Source organism: Tripterygium wilfordii, chromosome 20 (genome assembly GCF_013401445.1).
Source record: "Tripterygium wilfordii isolate XIE 37 chromosome 20, ASM1340144v1, whole genome shotgun sequence".
NCBI lineage: Eukaryota > Viridiplantae > Streptophyta > Magnoliopsida > Celastrales > Celastraceae > Tripterygium > Tripterygium wilfordii.
The window spans coordinates 8,446,569-8,468,221 of record NC_052251.1 but is presented as its reverse complement, the minus strand read 5'-3'; the positions used below and the strand labels follow the sequence as shown (position 1 = coordinate 8,468,221).

Genomic DNA, 21,653 nt, shown 5'->3' with positions numbered 1-21,653 from the left:
GCTTCGAAGTGCTAGGTTGGTCATCTGTTTTAATCTGCCAGTATATTCTTTTTTTTTTTTTTCCTTCTGCGATGGAAACTCGCATACACCATTCTTTAGGCATTGCTCTGTAAACCTGTTGGGTTCGCGCTGAGTGTGTAATTATCACAACTGTTTTTTTAGTCAGGAATGACACCATAATTAAATTGGACCGTCAAAGAAACATTTTTACAACTGTTTTTTAGGTAACTCAGAATGATATCATAATTAATGACCTAAAATTTACCCTCAATAAATGTGAGTTGTTGGTTAGGAAAACGAGAAAAGTGCCCTCAATAAATGTGAGTTGTTGGTTGTTAGGAAAATGAGAAAAGTGTTAAAATGGCCCTCAAACTTTCACAAACGGGTCGATTAAGTTTCTGAACTGTTTTTTGTGCTATTTGAGCCCTTCAATTTACAATTTTGACTCTCGTTAGCCCTTACAATTATTTTCTGTTAAAAATTGCTTATGTGGCAATATTATGCCGTTAAGTGAATGATGTGGCTTTTTATTTTTTTTGACAATATCTGACGTGGAAATTATGTTGCAGTGACCATTTAGATGATGACACGTGTCATTTATTAATAATAAAATTAAGTATGCTTATTAATGTTGTACTATTCTATCAATTTTAGTTTAAAGATACCCTGTACTTTAGAAAATGAATCATTTAAGCCCGTAATGTTTGAAAAAATGGTTCAAAAAGGCTCTTACATACTCTGACCCGTAACAACCAAAAATCCATTAGCACATCCATAATATCCATAACAAAATTCAGCATATCCATAACAGACATCAGCACAACAAGCAAATCCCAAATAAGATCCAAAATATTACATAACACAAACATTATCTAGAAATACATAGGTATAATGCAAACTCATGCTACTCTTGTTGCCCACTTTGTCCGTCTTGAGAAGGTTTCTTCTTCTTTGTAGTTCCCCGATCAACGAAACACAAACACACAATCTAAAGAAACACAAACACACTACACAAACACATTAGTCATACAACTCCATTTCAAATCGAAACCAAGAAGATAATCTATAAAGAAGGTCATAAACGCGAATCGAAACCCAAATCAAAATAGAATCGAAACCCAAATCAAAATAGAATCGAAACCCACATCAAACCCCAACTCAAATAAGTGAACCCAACCCAAAATCAAACAAATATCCTAAGCAAATCCCCGAATCCAACTCATAATCAACCCAAAACACACCTTCTGTTTGCAAGTGTTGATCGCGAGAAGAAGTTTTCTTCTTATTGGAATGTTCGGCACAAAACGAAGCTCTTAGATTTTGGATTTTTAGGGTTTCATTGTATTTAGGTTTTTATTTTTTAATAATATCTTGAATGGGCTCCACGTCTATGGACCATATAATTTCCACATTTTTTTTTATTTTCTTAATTTCATAGTCATGTCATAAAAAAGGGGCCATATAAGCAATTTTTACCATAAAATGGTCGTAAGGGCTAATGTGAGCCAAAATTATAAGTTGAAGGGCTCAAATAGCCCAAAAAAAGTTCATGGGCTTAATCGATCCATTTGTGAAAGTTTGAGGGCCATTTTAACACTTTTCCCTTAGGAAAACACTACATATGTGTTTGTAGCCATTAATGATTACCACGTCTCATGGATTGGGGGTAAAATGGGGTATGTAGCATTACTCATATGTAAATTAGTGTGGGTAAGCCTTAAAAACGTAATGGTTAAACCATATTTTATACCCTTGAAGTTTCACGCTTTTCTCGTTTATGTCCTTAAAGTTTAAAATTTGCTCCAAACGTCCTTAATGTATCCAAAAGCAAGTGGTTCCTATACTGATTTGACGTTTACGATCAGTTTTTGCCGAAAATTGCTTATTTGGCAATCGGAATGCCCCGTTAGCCTACCTATATCATTTTTATAATTAAAATAATTTCCACATCATTTTTATAAAAAAACAAAACCTAATTTCTGGGAAAAAAAAAAAAGAGGCAAAAAGAAATCCACATCATTAAAAAACAGTCAACTCATTAGAAGCCCTAATTTACAAAACCAAGGGCGAGTCCTTTTCTTCTTGTTCGAAGGATGAACAAGACTTCTGTCTTCATTCAACTTGACAAGTCTTCAAGGGTAAGGCTGAGCTTGGATCGGGCATTTTAAGTAAAATCTTGTACTGAATCACTCATAAACACTCTCTTCCTCTACCTTTTCTTTGTTTTCATTCCGAAATCAAGGAAAAAACATTGCCCTTTCTTCATATTACACCGTTTGTTTCTGGGATTTTCTCCAATTCAACCTAGTTAGTGAAAAAACATGTCAATTCTTGTTTGTTTCTGGACTTTTTTGGGGGTTTGGGAAGGGAATTCGTGATGTGAAAAAATATGAAGCCAATGTTGCCTCAAAAGCAAGCACAACAAACAATAATGGTCTCCAACTTCACCGAATTAGAGCATGACCAAACCTGTGTACTTCTCAAATTCGACCTTATCCAAATTCACCCTCACCCAAGAAGCATGTCGTTTTCGAGTGGAAGCCATGGCCGAATTGAAGAAGACCATCTCGAAGAAGAAGAAGGGCTTTTCCTTGATTTTACCAAATTGGGTATTTGATGAGAAAATACACGGGTGAAAATACTCTATTAGTCTTTATTATAACAGCTGTCCATCAATGTCTTTTCAACAATTAAAGGTCATAATCACTTGTCAATATCAAATGGGTTTATATAGTAAAAATGGGGAGTGCCAATAGTAACACCGTTTGAGGAGTAGGGGTTGATATAATGATGTGACATTTCTTTTAAAATCATGAATTATATATGTGGATATGTCATATTGTCATTCCGGTTGCCACATATGCAAAATCCGGAGCTCATTTGTCGGAATAGGAAAATTGGGACATAAATGGGTAACATTTTGAAACATTAAGGATATTTGGAATAAATTTTAAATTTTAAGGACAGAAACGAGAAAATGGTGAAACTTCAAGGGTATAAAATATGGTTTAGTCGAAAGGTAATTTAATAATTTAATAAACAATGAATTAAAAAGAACCAGGAATAATAAGATTTGTTTATTATTATTTTAATAAGCTAACCGATTGCCTTTTGACTCCATATATTTTACTCCTTAGCCAGACTTTTTTTAAATGGAAGTTTGTTGGATCCAACTTGAGTTATCTTTCTAACTGAAATAATTTAATATTCAATCAATCCCATTATATTGTTTACCAAATTGTTATTTTATTGTGCTGCAGCATCTAACAAAAAAAATATTTGTAGGCAACAAAGTTTTTATTTTTATTTTCAAAAATCATAAACATATAGTACTCATCGTAACAAGTCTAATAATATTTTTTTACTCGAAACAAAAGTTAAATTCAACATGAAAAATGATATGACAATTCTAAACCGTAGTATATAAATTAAAAATATTCAATATTTTGATGGTGATGAATTTAATTTTTATTTCTAACAAAAAAAACATTATTAGATTACTTATAATAAATAAAATACTACAGTACATATTTATAATTCTTAAAAATAAAAATAAAAGAATTATTGCCCCCAAATAAATTATAGCCCCGGCAAGGCTGCAACCTGTCTGGCATTAATGGTGAGCATGTGATGACTGACCAAGAGCTCTTTGCTTCCTCCTCCATTATTCTCCTCAAGAGCCCTCACTCTCATATCATATTATCTTATCTTTGTCATTTTCTGCTTGTTTTCGTGTTACCGCTTACCACTGCCGCTATTTTCCGTTTTCGCCGTGTCTTTTAGTTTTGTCTTTTTTGTCTTTTGGTGTTGGGAGTCTCGAGTCAATGAACCCTCGATGGCAATCAATGTGGATGTACATAACAAACAAACCAACCAACCACGATTTTATCTAACTGGGTTTTGGGGAGAAACAAGTGGGTTTTCTTCTTTTCGCCCAACTGCCTCATTATTTTACAGCATTTTGTTCATTAGAAGTCAACTGTGTAGACATGGTTGCCGCAACTTTTGATTGAAAGGTACTGGTAGGGAAGGTTCATAAGGAAAATGTTAAAAAGCTAGTCAGAAAGAGAAAGAATTGGGGTGGGTACTGGATAGAATTCAGATCAATTTTCTTCTGGAAGCTTAATTAGGAGAGAGAGTTGACAATGATTGTTCAAGTATAACTAGGGTTGAGATTTGAAGAGATTGGGGAGAAATTTTAAATTCATGTTTCTATCTGGAAGATGAGCTAAGCCAGTACGTTAGTGAGAGAGTGAGAGTATTGGCCAACAACAAATAGTGCTTAAATGGATACAGAAAGATAAAGAGCAGTTGGTGATCCGCAGAATGTTCAAAACCCAGAAAGTTTTTTCCTGTGAATAATTAATCGGATAATCTTTGCTTCAAGTCAATATGTTCCTGCCTTGGTAGTAGAATATCTGCTCTTCTTTGTGGGTTTGGTGTCATGGGAGGAGGAGCTTTTGTCATTCTCTTTCTCTTGCTGCTGCTTCCTGATTCTTCATTTTCCCATCCGTTATGCACTAATTCATGTAAGTTTATATCGTTTGATTGCTCTTTATATCAGCTCATATGAAGATTAGTGTGCTTTATGTGATTTATCTGTTTAAGTCTCAGTTTATTTTGCTGTCAATCCTTTATAGGGGCACCCCTTATGAACACTAGCCTGAATTTTTGTCCTTACAATGGAAGCACATGCTGCGATTCCAGGCAAGATTCACAAATACAGAAGCAATTTGAAGCTATGAATGTCTCCGATTCTGGCTGTGCTTCTATCCTGAAGTCCGTCCTTTGTGCTGTAAGACTTTGATTTTTAAATTAATTGAAGAGAAACATACATAATCTGTATTGAATTTTTCACATTTTGCTTTTGGCATGGAAATATGTGTTTGTGTTCTTTTTCTATTTCAAATGAACTTGATATGATCAATTCCCAATTTGTTTGTTATATTTGTCTGCCATGTGTTACCTCAATGATTATGCATTCCTTTCAGACCTGATAATCCTGTCATCGTCTATAATGTGAAACAAAGCTCCTACGACTTGGTAAGTTGTTTATAGAATGCCGACTACTAAGTCAGTACTTTCCACTTCATTTAATAAGGGAAAGAAGGGTGGAGGGAAGCTTAGCGAGCTTAGTTGGCTGCTAGGATATGAAAAGTTGAGAAAATCCAAGTATAAGAACCGTGTAGTGGATTTTTAACTAATTATTCTTTTGGATACTTGTTTCTAATCTCAAATATTTAGGAATAAGGCACAGCCCAATATAGGATATCCTTTTATGCGATTCCATTAACTAAATAGGGAGCAAGTTTGGTCATTTATGAAGAATACCAAAAGGACATACTTATCCTCAAACCAGACTGTTTCTTTATACTCCAGTTCCAGAAAGTTAAATTGTCGAATTATTGCTGTCCTGCATGTTGATGCAGAAATTCATATATCTAATTATGCTGAAAGCTTTCTACGTCATAAACACTTCATTCACTACAACCTAACATACCTAGCCTTTGTCAGTAGGTGTCCTTGTTACCTTTTTCTTTCTGAATGCGTTTAGTGATTGCATTGAAACTTATGGTTAAATGCAAACTCCTTTCTGTCTGTAATCCTGTTAAATTAGTATGTCTGGTGATTTCTTATTTATGAGGAGTGTCATGCATATTTATGAGGGAGTGTCTAGTTAATGGACTTGCCGGAGTTGGAGGAGTTAAGATCAAGTCATGAAATTGAAATGAAGAAGCACCTATACATGTCAAATTTATCTCCATAAGAACTATCTACGTTGTCTTAACATGTTGAAATATTAAAGTTTTTTGAATTTTTTTTTGCTGCTAATAGTATTTGTTTTATCATGTCCACAGAGGTGTGATCCGTTTTCTGCAGAGCTGTTTACAATTACGTCCTTACCCCGACCAGTACCTGTTCTCTGTAATTCCACTGTTTCTGGAAATTCATCCCAGTCTACTCAGGCAGCAAATGACTTCTGCTCTAAAGTATGGGATACATGTCAAAATGTATCTGTTTTGAACTCGCCTTTTGCCCCTTCTTTACAAGGTCAAGCTGGGATACCGGTGAATTCCAGTGTCACCAAACTGACTGAGATGTGGCAGTCAAAAACTGTTTTCTGCAATGCATTTGGTGGAGTATCTACTGATGGATCAGTTTGTTATGATGGTGAACCTGTAATGCTAAATAACAGCGGACCTTCTAGCCCCCCACATGGTTTGTGCCTCGAGAAAATTGGGAATGGTTCTTACCTCAATATGGTTGCTCATCCCGATGGGTCCAACCGTGCATTCTTCTCTAGCCAACCAGGTAAAATTTGGTTGGCGACCATTCCTGAAGAGGGATCAGGAGGAACATTGAAGCTCGATGAATCAAATCCTTTCATTGACCTAACAGATGAAGTTCATTATGATACTCAATTTGGGATGATGGGAATGGCATTTCATCCGAACTTCGCACAGAATGGCCGATTCTTTGCTTCATTCAATTGTGACAAATCTAAGTGGCCAGGATGTACAGGCAGATGCTCATGTAATTCAGACGTGAATTGTGATCCTTCAAAGCTAAGTCCTGATAATGGTGCCCAGCCATGCCAGTATCAAAGTGTTATTGCTGAGTATACTTCCAATGGTACCGCATCCCAGACTTCCTTGGTACATATCACACCACCCTCATAGCTTATAATTTTCATCTAAAATTGATTGATTCAAACTGATAATTGATTTCTTGCAGGCGAATAGTGCAAATCCATTAGAGGTGAGAAGGATATTTACAATGGGTCTCCCCTTCACATCTCATCATGCGGGACAGATTCTCTTTGGACCAACTGATGGATATTTGTACTTCATGATGGGAGATGGGGGTGGTAATGGTGATCCCTACAGTTTTTCCCAAAACAAGAAATCGCTCCTAGGAAAAATCCTGAGGCTTGATATTGATAATATACCAAGTAAGTGTTAACAGAGTATGTTTGTTCTTAAATTGTCCGGAAACTTTTAATTTATGATATGAAAGCTAATTGCATACTGTCCTTCCTTTACACATGGTTCTCAATAGGTTTATCTTATCTTTGTGTGTTATTAACACCTTCACTTCCAATCCTCTGAATGCATGGTTTTGCCCACCCAGAAAGAGAGTATTACAATTTTAGTTCTTCTATCTTTTTCATCTGGACTCCGAAGTCTCAGTGCCGAATCTTTTTTTGACTCTATCGTTGGTTTAAACATTCAAGAAAAGTAAATTTTAAAAACTAGCCTGTCAAAACTGAAAAGAAGAAAATGTATATGGAGACTATTGAAGATTGTTCCAAATTATTAAAGCAGTATAATCAAGAAACGGTCAAGTTTGCTCCATTTATGTTGTTACCAGCATCGTTTAACTCAATTCTTTAATTTATTATTCAGGTGCTGAAGAAATAGATAAACTTGGTTTATGGGGAAACTACTCTATCCCCAGAGATAATCCATTTGTTGGTCGTAATGATTCTCAGCCTGAAATATGGACCTTGGGAATGAGAAATACTTGGCGCTGCAGCTTTGATTCAGAAAGGCCATCCTACTTCATGTGTGGGGATGTCGGCCAGGTTTGTGAGCTCTCTCTCTCCGTCTTACAGGAAATAAGTGATACTGTTATCCCTGATCACTGGGCTGAGGGAGTTATGATGGGTGCCTAAATTCTGTACTACAGTATTTTATAGACAACCGCAATTCTTTGCAATACCTATAGATTTTAGACTGCTTGGTGATCCTTCCCTACTTCTATATTGGTTGGCCCTTTATGTCTGGTTCTTTCTGGTCTAAATTTTGTGTCATGATAATTCATTCTGGAATTGAAATGGTTAGAGGAAATCTTACAAAATAACTTTGTTGGTTTTAGTTGGCTCTCAAATCATGCAGTGCTGACTGCTGAAGCAATACACATTACAACTTACTTGAATAATTTTCATTATTGTCTTACAGGATGTGTATGAAGAGGTGGATATCATTACCAAGGGAGGAAACTACGGTTGGCATGTTTACGAGGGCCCTTATCTTTTTAGTCCTCCAAAGTCACCTGCAGGAAACACTTCTCTGAATTCAATAACCTTTATTTTCCCTGTCCTTGGATATAACCATTCTGAGGTAAATAAGAAAGAAGGATCAGCATCTATCACAGGGGGCTATTTCTACCGATCCAATACAGATCCATGCATGTATGGAAGGTAAGCAAGCTTCGTTCATATCGATATGATTGCACTTGAGGCCATAGTGTATGTATATATATAGTTGCACTGATTTGAAAGACACATTAAGAGTTTCGATATACTTGAAGATAAATCTTTCCACGAACGCTCATTAGTTAGTGAATTTTTTTCATCACATGTGCCAGGTATTTGTATGCGGATTTGTATGGCAGTGACATATGGGCAGGCACGGAAACCCCAGAAAACAGTGGGAACTTTACAAGTGGCAAAATTCCTTTCAGTTGTGCCCATGATTCCCCTATACAATGTACCTCTGTAGCTGGAAGTGACCTTCCATCCTTAGGGTATGTATTCTCATTCGGGGAGGACAACCAGAAGGATATATATCTCCTAGCCAACAGTGGAGTTTACAGAATTGTTCGTCCAAGTCGCTGCAACTACACTTGCTCGAAGGAAAACGCCACGGCTTCTGCAAGCCCAAGTCCTACAAATTCACCCTCTTCGCTAGCAGGCCAAGTAAACCAACCATACAACAAGCAGGTTGTGATCATTCTGGTGGTGGTGTTGGTGACATTGTTTGGTATTGTATAGTGTGCTGTGTTTAGAAGCAATTTAGCTGCATGAGTAATGATTCCTGTAGAATAAATTTTTGCTTATCCTATGTGTTTTTTTCTTCCCTTCTCTTTCTGAGCAGAGAATGGATAGTGGATACATGTCAAAAGATGTAAGAATTGGCTATGCTGTAGTTCATTTCTACTTGCAGAATCGATTTCCTTTCTTCTCCATGCATGTGTGGCATTGCTATTGCTTATTGTTAGTGCATTGCACTGATTCATTTTCATATTGATTCCTTATAGAAGATGGAAACTTTGCAAAAATGATTTTGCAGAACTTTGCAAGACTGATTTTGTTGAATCCTCGCTGGAAAACTTTGCAAGAAAAATGGGCCAAGAAACTACTGGTTACCTTTACCCTCCAAAGTATCAGCTCGCGATGAGGTCCATGGGAGAACCTTAACCAACTATTATTCAGCAAATTTGTTCATAAAATAATGAGAGAAAAGCCGACTGGAAAGAGTATGAAAAGTAAATTGAAACAATAAGGAGAGGACGACGTGGAGAAGAAGGAAGTAGCTCCACCTCCTACTCCGAAGATATTTGAAAATGTGTGTTTTTTTTAAGAGAAAGGCGACATAATTTTTGGTCATATTTAGAACTGTAAGGTGAGCCGACTCGACATGGTCCACAATCAAGTCCAGAGGTTTTATGGACCGGGCCGGCCTACCAGTTTAGATTTGTGGGTTTATTGACTCGTTCGTGCAGGTTGCAGAAGCTATTTGTGTAGTTCTGGAGATGCTGTTCGGACGGGCCTAGGTGTCGTCCAAACAGCCAGGTGTTTGGACACATCTGGTCCAAAATTTCAGTTTTCATACCTGTAGCAAATTCCGATCAATCGGGACCCAGTCCGATCGATCGAACTTCGATCACGGAACCAGCTTTACAAATTCTAAAATTGTAAGGGTTTTTACCCTAGTTGGCACACACACTTTGAGAGCCGACTTTTGTGAGAGAAAACACCTTTTGTGAGAGAGAGAGAGAGCTCTAGGAGCTTGATCTTGTTGTATTGGTGGATTCTCCACTTGGATTTCTCTTCTCCAACATAATGCAAACGATCTCTACCGTCAGTGGACTAGGCTTTCCACCGAACCACGTAAATTTCATGTCTCTTTACTTCTTGCTTGATTTACTTGCTTATTTGGTGATTGGGAACTTGATTGATCAAACGTATTTGGTGCTATTGTGTGGGTAGTTGCTTGATTTTAGCACAACAATTGGTATCGGAGCCTAGGTTTGTGATTCTTGGATTGATTTGGGATTTCTACTTTTATTATGGTTAATCATTGGTTGTTTCACACCCTAACACTTGTTTCTGCATTTTGGGATTGACTGAATATTGTGCTATTGTTGGGTAGAAGATGAGTGAGGGGAATCCAAAGAGTGATACACCGTCATCATCATCTTCCACATCGGGTCCATCTTATGGGATTGTTATTTCAACGCTAAGTTTCAAGTAGAGAAATTTGATGGTAAAGAGAATTTTGGTTTGAGGTAGCGTGAGGTAATGGTGCTTGAGAGAAGTTGAATAGGCATACTTGTTTGGAGGTTTCACATGGATGGGTGGAACCTTATTTGTTTGGAGGTTTCGCAGAAATGGATCCGAAGTGTACTGCCCTCCATTATCTAACCTCAACCATCTTATCTTCCGCCTAGTCTGAGTCTCAACCAATTTCTTCCACGTAAGGAAGATGTCTAGCACCTCAAGATTCTCGTACCGTGCCTTGTGTGCATGGCCTAGCGCGCTTGATCTTCTTTTAATGAAAAATTGAATTTTTGCATTGATGCATGGTTCTAAAACCTAATGTACATAATCATTACACCACAACATCTTTTGTGGTATTTATGATTAACATTATTTGCAACCCAAAAATTACTAAATACACCCCACTTAAAAATATAACATTCTCAAGTACACTCATTTTTTCAATTTTTCCAAAAAATCTCATCTGCACCCCCACTTCTTCCTCAGACCCTCCACCATCAAAACCACCACCAACCACAACGCACCTCTCTCAACTTCACCTTCCCAAGCTTCACCTCTTATGAATTTGGTGCTGTGCAACAAGGTCAATACACTCAACAAGGATTTTTGAGGCAATATTCAATAGTTGAGTTGCCATGGCTGTTGGGGGCGGTGCAAGTTCGTCGCGGCCGTGTCTGGATCTCAACGAACCTAGTCAAAGAAGAAAGAGAGAACGAAGATGGTGTTATTCTTATTGTTAGTATCCTGAACATCAAAAAAGAAAGAGAGAACGAAGACACAATAGATGTCGTAGTCGACGAGATTTGGATCTGGCGAAAATGAAGACTTCTTCATCTCTATTCTCTTCAAGAGGGTCGTCTCCGTCCATCTCCTTCCGTCGTTGGCGCAAACAAAGGTGAAACTAGGGTTTGGGTCGAGCTTCATGGTAGGGACTATGGGGTGTTTTAAGAGTCTGTGTTTTGACCAAAACTTGGGGTGCACTTAGTAACTCGTGGGGTGCAAATAATCCTACTCGATATCTATTCGCTTATTTAAGTATTAAAATATTTTTAAAATCGAGACGGACCAGCCTGGAACAGATCGAAAACCCCAGCCCAGACACATTGACCATGGTTAATGGGTCGGGCTGTTGCGGACAACGGCTCGTTTGACACCTATAAGTCTCCAACACGTTTGACAACTCTAGACGCATTTGGGGTTACGTTTGACATCTTGGAGTCATTAGCTCGACTTAGTTCGCTTAGTTCCTTGAACAGATCACATATTTTTCCTCTTAAATTAACGCTGACCTAATCATAGTCTGGCCTTCTGGGAGCTAATATACCTGTTTCCTGCGCACCATTGTCTCTCTCTCTATCTGGCCTTGTTCCCCTATTTCCTACTCGCATATAGAATTATAGATTTCCTAGATTGATAAATATATACATATTATGTATGTATATGTGTATGTATTTGTGAATGAATGATGGGTATGGACTTTTGGCTCTCCCCTGCTATTGCTTCTTTCCTTCCCTCTCTCTTCTTGTTTCTCACCCCAACATAAACACAAACAACGATCCATCTAAATTTATGAACTTTTTGATCCTCTACGTGTAATCCCCATCAATAACTACCCTAGACCTTCTCGATCTCTCCAACCATGTCCCGAGAACCCTCTCCTTCTTCTCTGATCGTTCCTCAACCGTCTCCTCCTCAACAAAACCACGGCTCTCTTCCCCAAAACGACGACGTACCCACTACACAAAACGACGCCCCGCCCCCTGTCACCACCACCACCACCACGAGGAGTAATCGTCCCTCCCGCGCTTGCACCGTGAGAACGGCCGCTCGACTACACGAGGCAGCGCGACAGCAGAGCCTGACGTTGACGGAGCGGAGGCAAAAGGCTAAGAAGGAGCAGAACAACCAGCAGTTGCAGCGAAACGATGAGTCCCCGCAGCAATGCAGCGGCACCAGTAAGATTGTTACGCCGCTGGTGGGGTTACCGGAGCCGTCTCAATTGCCACGGTGGAGCCTCCGCTCTATGTGGGAATTAGCTTCTGTACTCAATTTCCTGAATGTGAGCTGTTTGTCGTTGGAAGTTGTAACCTTTGTGGTTTAATCTTGCTATTGTCTTTTGGGGATTTCATGTTTCTCTATGGCAGGTCTTTAGTCCTCTTTTGAATATCACGGTTGAGTTCTCAGCAGAGGAGTTGGAGACGGCATTGATTACACCCAATAACACTTTGAGTGACTTACATATACCTTTGTTAAAGGTCAGTGATTTATTTTGAAGCCTACAGTTTGTTTTCTTCATGTTCTTAGAATTAGTATTTTGAAGTTTGCATCTTGGAGTAAAGCACTTTGTAATTGGTGTGCAATGTTGCATAAATTTTTGTGCTTAGGATTATTGTAGTTGGTTCAGTTTTCATAGAGGCCGTATATGCTTCTAAGAATACCATTTTAATTGAAGTTGAGAAATTTGTTTCAGACTTTCAGTATTCATTTTCTGGGATCAGTTTCGGTGCTCACCATGCTGAATATGGCCCTATGGCAGTGGAATTTAGCGTTGTCTTATTTTCAATGGTGTTCTCATAACAGTTGGGGTTATTACTTTGTTGAGTCGAGAACTTGCTGATGATACAATTTTTTTCACATGCAAAGGGTGTTGGCTATAATTGTGTCTATTTGTGATACAAAGTCCATATGATCAATGAAACATTTCATGTCTACCTTTGATGTGATGCTGCTTGGCTAGTAGTGGCTTCAAATCATGCATTTAGTGAAAGAAGTTGAAAAGTCTGCAAAAAGATATTTTGTTTCCCGGAAATTGAATGCTTAGAAGGAAGATTTCTATCTAATGATGAATAAATTAGTAGTGCTAATTTATATGTAAGCAGGAATCTAATTTATGAACAAAGGTTAGATTGAGCTATTTTAAAAGTTGCAGAAGTTAAAATATATGTGGAGATAGATTCCAGAACATTTTCATTGTGGCGAAATGAGAAATAGAAAGGCATTGTTGTCTTCTTCTAACGTTAAATTCCTGAAAGTCTAAGAAAGGTTTAAATTTGATGCTAAGAAGCAATATGAACACACAAGAAATATGCATTTGTGTTTTTGTGTGTGGAATGAGACGTAGGCAGCAGCAGAAATGGAAAGGGGCAGAAAGAGGTAAGCTGCAGTTCTTAGTGATGGTTTAAGGACTTCAAAACTCTGAGTGATCAGCATAATATTTGAGACAATATGTTCTCTGACATCCAAAATTATGTATATAAGTGAACCATTTACTAGATGTTACTAAAAAGGAACAGAAAAGATAGAAACTAAAGGAGTTGTAACAGGCCTGTGTTAGCACTGTTATGAGAGCTCTTGTTTTCTTGTCACTTGCTTTTGATGATTTGTAGTTATTTTCAAATCCGGTTTAAAGTTATAGTTTAACTTTTGCACCAATTTTAGTTTGAAGCTACCCATGTCATGTAATTCCTACAGCTTTCAAGCTGTCATCCAAATGTTCCTAGACCAAGGACAACGCAATCGAATGTGGTTAATGGAACTAGATCAGATAAAGATTTGCAAAGGGAACATCTATCAACTAGATGGTAAACTCTTTTCTGCAAATTATCCACAGTCAATATTTTCCCCCATGTAGCCTCCCAACAGAAAAAAGCAATCTTAGAAGAAATTTTAGGCTTTCAGATGTTGAGCCAAGGGAAGGAGGGGATGCAGAGATGGTGTGGATTGTAGAACTTCCCTGTAGTTGGTGCTCACAGTGAAAATATCGTCCTAATTATTCCAGCACATTTTTTCTTCCAAAGTGGGATCCATCTTGCAATTATATATGGATCATTTCCAAAAGATCTAAGAAAGAATCAAGCTCTCAATTCTGAGCATCTCTCTTGAAGTTAACAGCATCTTTTTCCGTCGCCAGACTACAACAACTTGGAAAAGCCCTTCCTAGGGGAGAATGATCCACCCAAATGTCCTCCCAGAAGCTTAAGGAGTTGCCTTTCCCATCTTTGAAGAAGGTATCCGACTGCCAGTCACTCCATCCCTTCCTAATATAGATCTACAACTGCCACCATAAGGCTCTCTTCTACTTACCGAGGACCAGCCATTATTAGAGGAGCTATATTGAACCACAATAACCTTCCTCCACAGATGATCCTTTTTTAAGCTGCATGCATCCTCAAGGACGTAAAACATATACTTCGGAATTATTTCAACCAAATATGCACCCCCTCTTTTTTTTTGGACAGATTTAAACAGGATTTCAACAACCATTTTCCCAGGAGAGCTTTGTTCAAAATAGTGAGAGAAAGGATGCCAAGGCATCCAATCTCCTGGGGAAGTTTGATAGAGTTCCATTTAATGGGATGAAACTTCGTGCTTTCTATGGAATTTCCCCAACCTTGAATGGCCTCTAGCTTGGAAGCAATTGAAGCAGGCATAGGGAACACAGACATCAAGTAAACAGGTAAATCGGAAAGTGCAGTTTTAATGAGAGTTAATTTGAGAGCTTTGAAGTGATCCTTCCTTTTCCAACCAAAGAGCTATTATAATGGTATAGGAGGATAAATGTGGGGCATCAAAACTAGTGTGTAATATAGATGTGGTTCAACTTCCTAGAAAGAGGAAGAAAAGAGGGGGGAAAACATGGACACAGGGCTTCTGCAACATTTGGGGTTTGAGATGAGTGCATGTATACAAGCCTTGTCCCTTTTGCTGAAGCCTGAAGGGTTACTTTCCTGTTTTGAACACCTAGGTTGCAATGAAGCGACTTTACCGTTTTAGCAGTGTTTGCTATTATTGGGATTTGGGAGGTCATATGTTTGCAACAATTAAAAGGTTGCATGATTGAGATTTATATGTTTGCCCTTGCTATTTTATCAGTGTTTGCCCTTAGCACTGTGGATTGATTCAAATTTGGTAAAGGAGAATGGCAGATGAAAATTATCTACCCTCCCTCCCTTTTTGATATCTTTGTGCATGTTTGACTGATGTACTGCTAGAAGTCTGACTTTTTGCTCAGTGTGTGTTTGTGTGGTTAAAATGCTAGTCTTTTGTTGAATTGCTTATGCTGTGAGGCTTTTTGTTCTTTTGAAGTGGTAATGTGAGAAAGGGATTGCTGTTGTAGTTGTCTTGCTATGTTATTGAACATTATCATTAATGCTACCATCATAGATGATGTTAGGTTTGTTTTGGTTCAATTAGTCAGCCAAATGACTTGTTATCCTTGAGTTGACTACTTTTTCCATTCTCTATTCTGAGCAAAGGAATTATCTGCTATTTAGTTGGAGTTTTTTTTCCTCCTGGTAACAGTTTCCAGCCATGATGATGCACTTGCTGCTGGGAAGAATGGAAAAATTAATGCTATTGTTACTGGTATTCCCATGTGCTACTGCAATTGCAACCGCTCATCAGTTATTATCTTTTTTGTAGGCTATCCCGCCTGTTACCCGAATGGCCCTCACACGTGATACCTGGATTACTGTTTTATGCAGAAAATTGAGAGATTGGTGGCATTGGGTAGCTTCTGTTATACTCCTTTAGTCAATATTTGTCAATAGTGCATTCTCTTTAAGAAGGACCAACTAGAGCCTTTTATCTTAATGCAGGTAGCAGATGGGGACCTTCCCATTGTTGCCTCTCATGGGTGAGCAGCAGACAGCTTATTTCGCTGTAATATACAAATCATCTTCTGTTTTTTTCTTTCTAACTTGGCATTTCACATAATACGCTAGGGTGGAGATTGAAGTATATAGAACTCTAGATCCTGGAGTTCGTGTGCTGATTCTGAAAGCATTATGTGACATTCGTGTTGAGGTATTACCATGTTTGATAGAGATGATACATTACATTATGATTTGATATAATTGTTGCATGGTTATGGTGAACTTTCTTCCCCTTTCCACTAAAGATATTATGTTACTCAACTAGTCAACTGTCCGTGACTTTTTTCCAGAGTCCAGAAGGCGATAAGGACTCTATTAATGCACCCTCTGAACTTACTATTTTGACCTATGTTTGGTTGAAAAGTTATTGTATCCTAACAAAACCTTGATTCCCTATTGATTGGGGGTTGTTGCATGAATCCTATATATTGTTCCAGGTGTTTTGTACTTGCTAAGAGTTATTTGCAGCTATCTTTTTCTTGTGGCCCACCCTTTTTATTTTGGCCTTTCGTGTGTGTGTCTATATATTTCTGGTTCAATTTTGGGATTCAATGTCTCTTTAACATACATTGTTATATGGTCAATCTTTTGGCTTCTGCTTCTAATTGTTGCCCCACTTTGATCTCCATAACATTTACCTTGCATTTATGAACAGTGAATATGATCAGGTGTTTACTTGTAGTCCTTTCCTTTACTCTGAGTTTTTGTAATGTAAATTTTGGATTTATTTCTTTTTTCTCCCCATTAATTGTAAAGATGACAAGGTTTTTGGGCATGTTATTTCTTGTACTCTTGGTTTTTGTACTGTCAATATTACAGTTTTTCTCCTTAGAGAAGTTGCATTTTTTAAATTATGTCAGCCTCCATGGCCTTTATGTCCATGTGCCCCCCATCAAGTTTGATAACAAAACCTATATTTCTGTCCTTCAACTCTTATGATGCATCTCTCTGGCTTTGTACAGGTAGAGGCTTAACAAGATGCTGATATATAATTTTTGACCTGTTTTTATCATTATCATTACTAATTATTTTTTCTTCCTTTTGTTCTGGCAAACAAATGAAGAAAATGTATTAGATCTCAAGGGGGTGCCGCTAAAGTACAGCAAAGAGGAGATCTAGCCTCTTTTTCTCTCTTAATGCATAGTATAGTCAATTGTGTATTATTACCTTGATTTTAAAACTGTTATTTTCTGATTCCAAAAGTTCTTATTTTAAAGTTGTGTATGCGGATGGATACTATCTTGTTTAATTTGAATCACTTTTCCCTACTTATCTTATGGTATAACTGGCAAGAGGAATTTTAATCTGAGCAATATCGTGCAGCAAGAAGATATCCGCAATTATATGGAAAACTCGCTCAAACATGGAGTTCAACTTTCTTCATTTCGTAAAGAACGTATTGGAGGTGATTCACATGGTATTAATTACTGGTATGTGATTGTGATTCATGTTCACCTGTTTTGGGCATAACTTGAAAGAAAATCAGTTTATGTGATAACTGGAGATTCTGTAGTTTCTTGGTCTAGCTTTTTGTGAGAGATGCAATTTTGTGTATCATGACTTCTATATGTATGCTTTTTGTTGGTGCAGGTACGAAGATGACCCTGTAATTGGTCATCGCTTGTATCGGGAAATAAGAAAAATTGAGATGAAGAAAGTAAAGACGAAGGGTTCCCAGACACTTCCTAATGCTACATACCAATGGGAAACAGTTGCTACTAATTTGGAAGAATTTCAAGATGTTTCTGTGAGTATATATGCTCCATCATCGCACAATTTTGCAAGCATATTACAACATTTGTAATTGCTCACTCTGTTGGCTTGCATGATAGTTCAAATTAAGATTATTTACATGCTCTGGTTTTAATGGGCTGGTATTATTATTGACGTTGTTATTGTTTTTCTTCTCACATTTTCTTTATTGTTTTTGGGGGCCATTTTTTGGCATACGGGATATTATTGCATTAGTCGTGGACAGATTATATAAAACTTCAATTAGTTTTGGAACTCTCAACTGTAGTTAGTGTAGTGTACAACCCATGAAAGTTGACAACATTTACCCAATTGGCTAGAAGCCATCATGGTTTATTGTTCCATTAGATAATGAACTATTGATTCTAAGCCATAAGCTTTGCACCCGCTGGTGCTTCTTTAAATTAACAATTCTACATTAAAAAAAAGAAAAGAATGTTGTTTAGATGATAGGCCCAGTTTGTCAATTCAACAATAAAAGTTGTGCAAAATTGATCATGTTGATTTCTGTGTAAAACACTATGCTTAGGTCATGTTTTGTTGCCTTGTTACTGAGTACTGAACAGTCCTTAGCAGTCTTTCTTTCCTCTATGATAAGATTTTGAAATAATGTACTCCATTAGGCATTAAGCATGTGTATCTGCTACTGCAGGAGAAACTATTTCAAAGTAAAAATCGGACGGAGGCTTCTCTAGGGAAGAGACTAAAGAATGATATGCTTCCTGAGATTGAAAAGGTTCATAAGGTACTGGAAACTGCTTGTTGGCCATAATCTTATTTGTAAACGGACTGTGAATTATGAAGACTATTATTTGTGGCTTAAGTTAAGTTTCTTGATCAAATTAATTTTCAGTTTTTGCTTGTGTTAAAAAGTAATGTTTCCATTGTTGTTTCTATCTTCACTCAGAGGAAGGAGAAGTTACTCAAAAAGCAACACAGGCAAGCTCTACTACTCGATAACTTTTTGAATATGGATGGGCATGGTCCAGGGCGCTCTCTGCGTGACCGAAAGCCTGTCACTTATACCTTCGGTAAGAATACAAATCGAACCACAGGCTTTCAAAATTTATATACAGGCTAATTTAATCATGCTTGACTTCTGATAGGGCTCGAGATAAACAATAAGATTTTCGATGATGAGAGAGTCATCTGTAGATTTTTAATAGATGATTTAGCAACCTGAAATTTTGGGCTCCGATCTTTGTAGCAATATTTTCGAGGCTTTTAGTATAGCTTCCTTGTATCTCTTCTTTCTGCGCCACCTTGATTCTCTAACACGTGTTTTCCTTTGGAAAACAAACACATTCCTACCAATGAAGTCTTCCTTAAAATGTAAATGAAATCACCATTTAATGTTGCCTTGGGAATCCCGTACTTGCTGGAAACGTAGTTATTGTCCACTGCATGAGTAATTCATTTCTTTAAATTGTTTGCTTTTCTGTCATGCTTCCTTTCCTCACATTGCTTCTTTCAAAAGCAAAACGGCACATTGTGAATGATGTTAATTCTACCTATTGACAAGTAGGCAAACAATCTAGGCCCTTCATGTTCTCTTATGGTATAATCTTATTGTGGGCAGATAATGACCTAAGATCATTAAATGTCTTTTGCCTCCTATGTGCTAACCCTACCAGATGTCTTGCAGTGTATTTTTTCTTTCCCTATGTTCCCTTTAGCTTATGTTCCATCTGGTAATGAATCCCTGGTGAGGACTTTATGTCATAGGTGACTGATTGGCTGTGTCAGAAATCTGAAGGAACATAAAGTGTAATGAGCATTTCAAAGGAAGATGCACGTCTTTTATGATCCTAATTTCCAGTTTTATCATATTTTCCTCATAGTTTCATACGAGTTTTGTCCAAATTATTTGCTGTCTTTGATATGCGAGATGATTGTGCCTAATTATGTTGCTGTGCATGTATTTGTTGCACCGATAAATTTTCATCCTATGGCTGTGTTACCTGATTATTTTGTTACCCGATTTTGCAGATGATTATGATCGATCAATCAATGAAGCTATCAAAATTACCAAGTATGGATTTCTACATACTCATTCTGGGAGGGGTCCAAGCTTAACTTACCAAAAATAAAAATTAATATAGCAATTTTTTTATTCTTTACTTCTTCAGGCAGAAACCACCGTCGCCAGAGCCTATTCCAAGACGCGAAGATTTTCCCAAACCTGAAGCTAATTCAAATGGTAAATGGAGTGGTCCTTCACGTGAGGCTCAACTTGCCACCTTTAGTTCACTGTCTCCCAATTCACCTGATTACAATGATCTTGATGAAGAGCATAAGCCTGAATCTTTGGACCGAAGGTATAAGGATTTCCTGTTTGTTAGAATGTCTTTTTTGCTGAATTGAAACTTTCGCATAAATTAATAATATAATAATTGCATGTAGCAATCGACGAAGACAAAGACCTCAACGGTATTCAGTGAAAGAGTTTGTTGAGGCAGTCTCTGATAATGATGTAGACTTTGACAGTGATGATGAGATTGTTGGTGAAGCTGTATATGATGATGAATACCTGAGGACACGTAAACAGAGGAAGCTGTCCAGCAGTTCTGAAGGAGATGAGGAGTACCGCGGGGATGAAGAAAATGCTGAAGATGAGGAGGAAGAAGAAGAGGAGGATTCTTTGGGCATCAGCGAGGACAGTGATGAACCCCAAAAATTTAAAAAATTGCCTGGTCGTACTAGAAGGGAAACTAAATTAAGGTCGGTTGATGAGCTTCAGTTGGGACTAAGACGCAGCAAAAGGTCCACCAAAAACCGTATAAATTATCGGCAGTATGAGCTGACAGAATCAGAAACAGAGTCGGTGAAAGATGAGAAATCAAATGCATCGGATGAACATTCTGATGCAAGTGAAAATGCAGAGTATTCAGAGGAAAGTCAAAATTCAGATGTTAAGAATGATAACCAGGAGATGAAAAATGATCAGCCTGAACAAGTTTATACAGAAACAGTAGATAAAGAAGAACAAAGTCAGCAGCCGGAAAAATCAAATGGCCCTGGCCAAGATGAAGTCGAGGGTGTACAAAAAAGGAGGTTCCTCGACCTAAATGAACTTGCACCAGGTTCTGGTTTTGATGATGGTCCTAATTCAATAATAAAGGATGAAGGCAGAGATGATTTATAAGCTTCCCTTATACTGGCAAGCACGGGGTTATTTCTTCTTACGGGGAAGCTGTGTACGATGGTAAGCAAGTCATAAATTTTGTGATAAGCCCATGAGGTCATAGTAAAACTTCTTCATGGCCTTAAGTATGCAACCACCTGATGCATCTCATTCGCGACTTGTAGAAAGGTGCGGCAGCATATTTGTAAGAGAGATGTAGATTAGGAAGTCATTTTTTAGCACGCGAACGTTGAATTTGTTAGGAGTTGTTTAGCTTATCTGATTAGTGTACCATAACCTTTTAACTGATATTGTAATTGAAGAATTTGGCATTTACGTAGCCTTGTAGCTTAATCTTTCATAATCCTGGTGATTGCCCTGCGTCTTCAGAATTCGGGATCCTTTTCCTTGTTGTAATAGACTGTACTTGGTATAAATTACCAGCATTTTTGGGATTGTAATAATCTGGTTCTTGTACTCCATCGGCGTGCATTCATGTGCAGAAGTCTGAGGAGGAGTGCCTGCGGAGGGAACTCTCCATCAAAAGAGAGTGGATACAGTCGGAAAAATCAGCCTCCGGAATTGAACACATAAAATTAGCCTCTTGAAAATAATATTTTTTAAATATTTTTTAGTGTTTTATTTTAAATAATAAGAGTAAAATAAACTTTTGAATATTAATATTCATTTTTTACAAATGGTGAAATGAGTTTGAGATTCCACTATTCTTTAAATCAACCAAATAAGGATTTAAATCAACTAAATAAGGAACTTGTTAATTCTCATCATCATCTCACATTCATTTCACCATCAAAATATCAATCAAATGTAACGAACT

At 37.6% G+C, this 21,653-nt stretch overlaps 2 protein-coding genes across 2 annotated transcripts; both read left to right on the top strand.

Annotated features, from left to right (window-relative positions):
* The first annotated feature begins 3,930 nt into the window (after positions 1 to 3,930).
* LOC119987403 (HIPL1 protein-like) lies at positions 3,931 to 8,970 on the top strand. The gene is made up of 7 exons (XM_038832304.1): positions 3,931 to 4,529; positions 4,641 to 4,795; positions 5,859 to 6,656; positions 6,736 to 6,952; positions 7,407 to 7,585; positions 7,962 to 8,203; positions 8,371 to 8,970. Exons 1-7 carry the CDS (start codon positions 4,445 to 4,447, stop codon positions 8,774 to 8,776), a joined length of 2,082 nt encoding a protein of 693 aa, XP_038688232.1. The 5' UTR covers positions 3,931 to 4,444; the 3' UTR covers positions 8,777 to 8,970.
* Positions 8,971 to 11,513: 2,543 nt separating this feature from the next.
* LOC119987274 (DDT domain-containing protein DDR4-like) lies at positions 11,514 to 21,279 on the top strand. Its single transcript, XM_038832146.1, has 12 exons — positions 11,514 to 12,344; positions 12,430 to 12,540; positions 15,707 to 15,793; positions 15,883 to 15,920; positions 16,009 to 16,090; positions 17,263 to 17,369; positions 17,530 to 17,686; positions 18,344 to 18,436; positions 18,599 to 18,722; positions 19,681 to 19,723; positions 19,821 to 20,009; positions 20,095 to 21,279. The coding sequence occupies exons 1-12, from the start codon at positions 11,925 to 11,927 to the stop codon at positions 20,834 to 20,836; spliced, it is 2,193 nt and encodes a 730-aa protein (XP_038688074.1). The 5' UTR covers positions 11,514 to 11,924; the 3' UTR covers positions 20,837 to 21,279.
* The last annotated feature ends 374 nt before the right edge of the window (positions 21,280 to 21,653 follow it).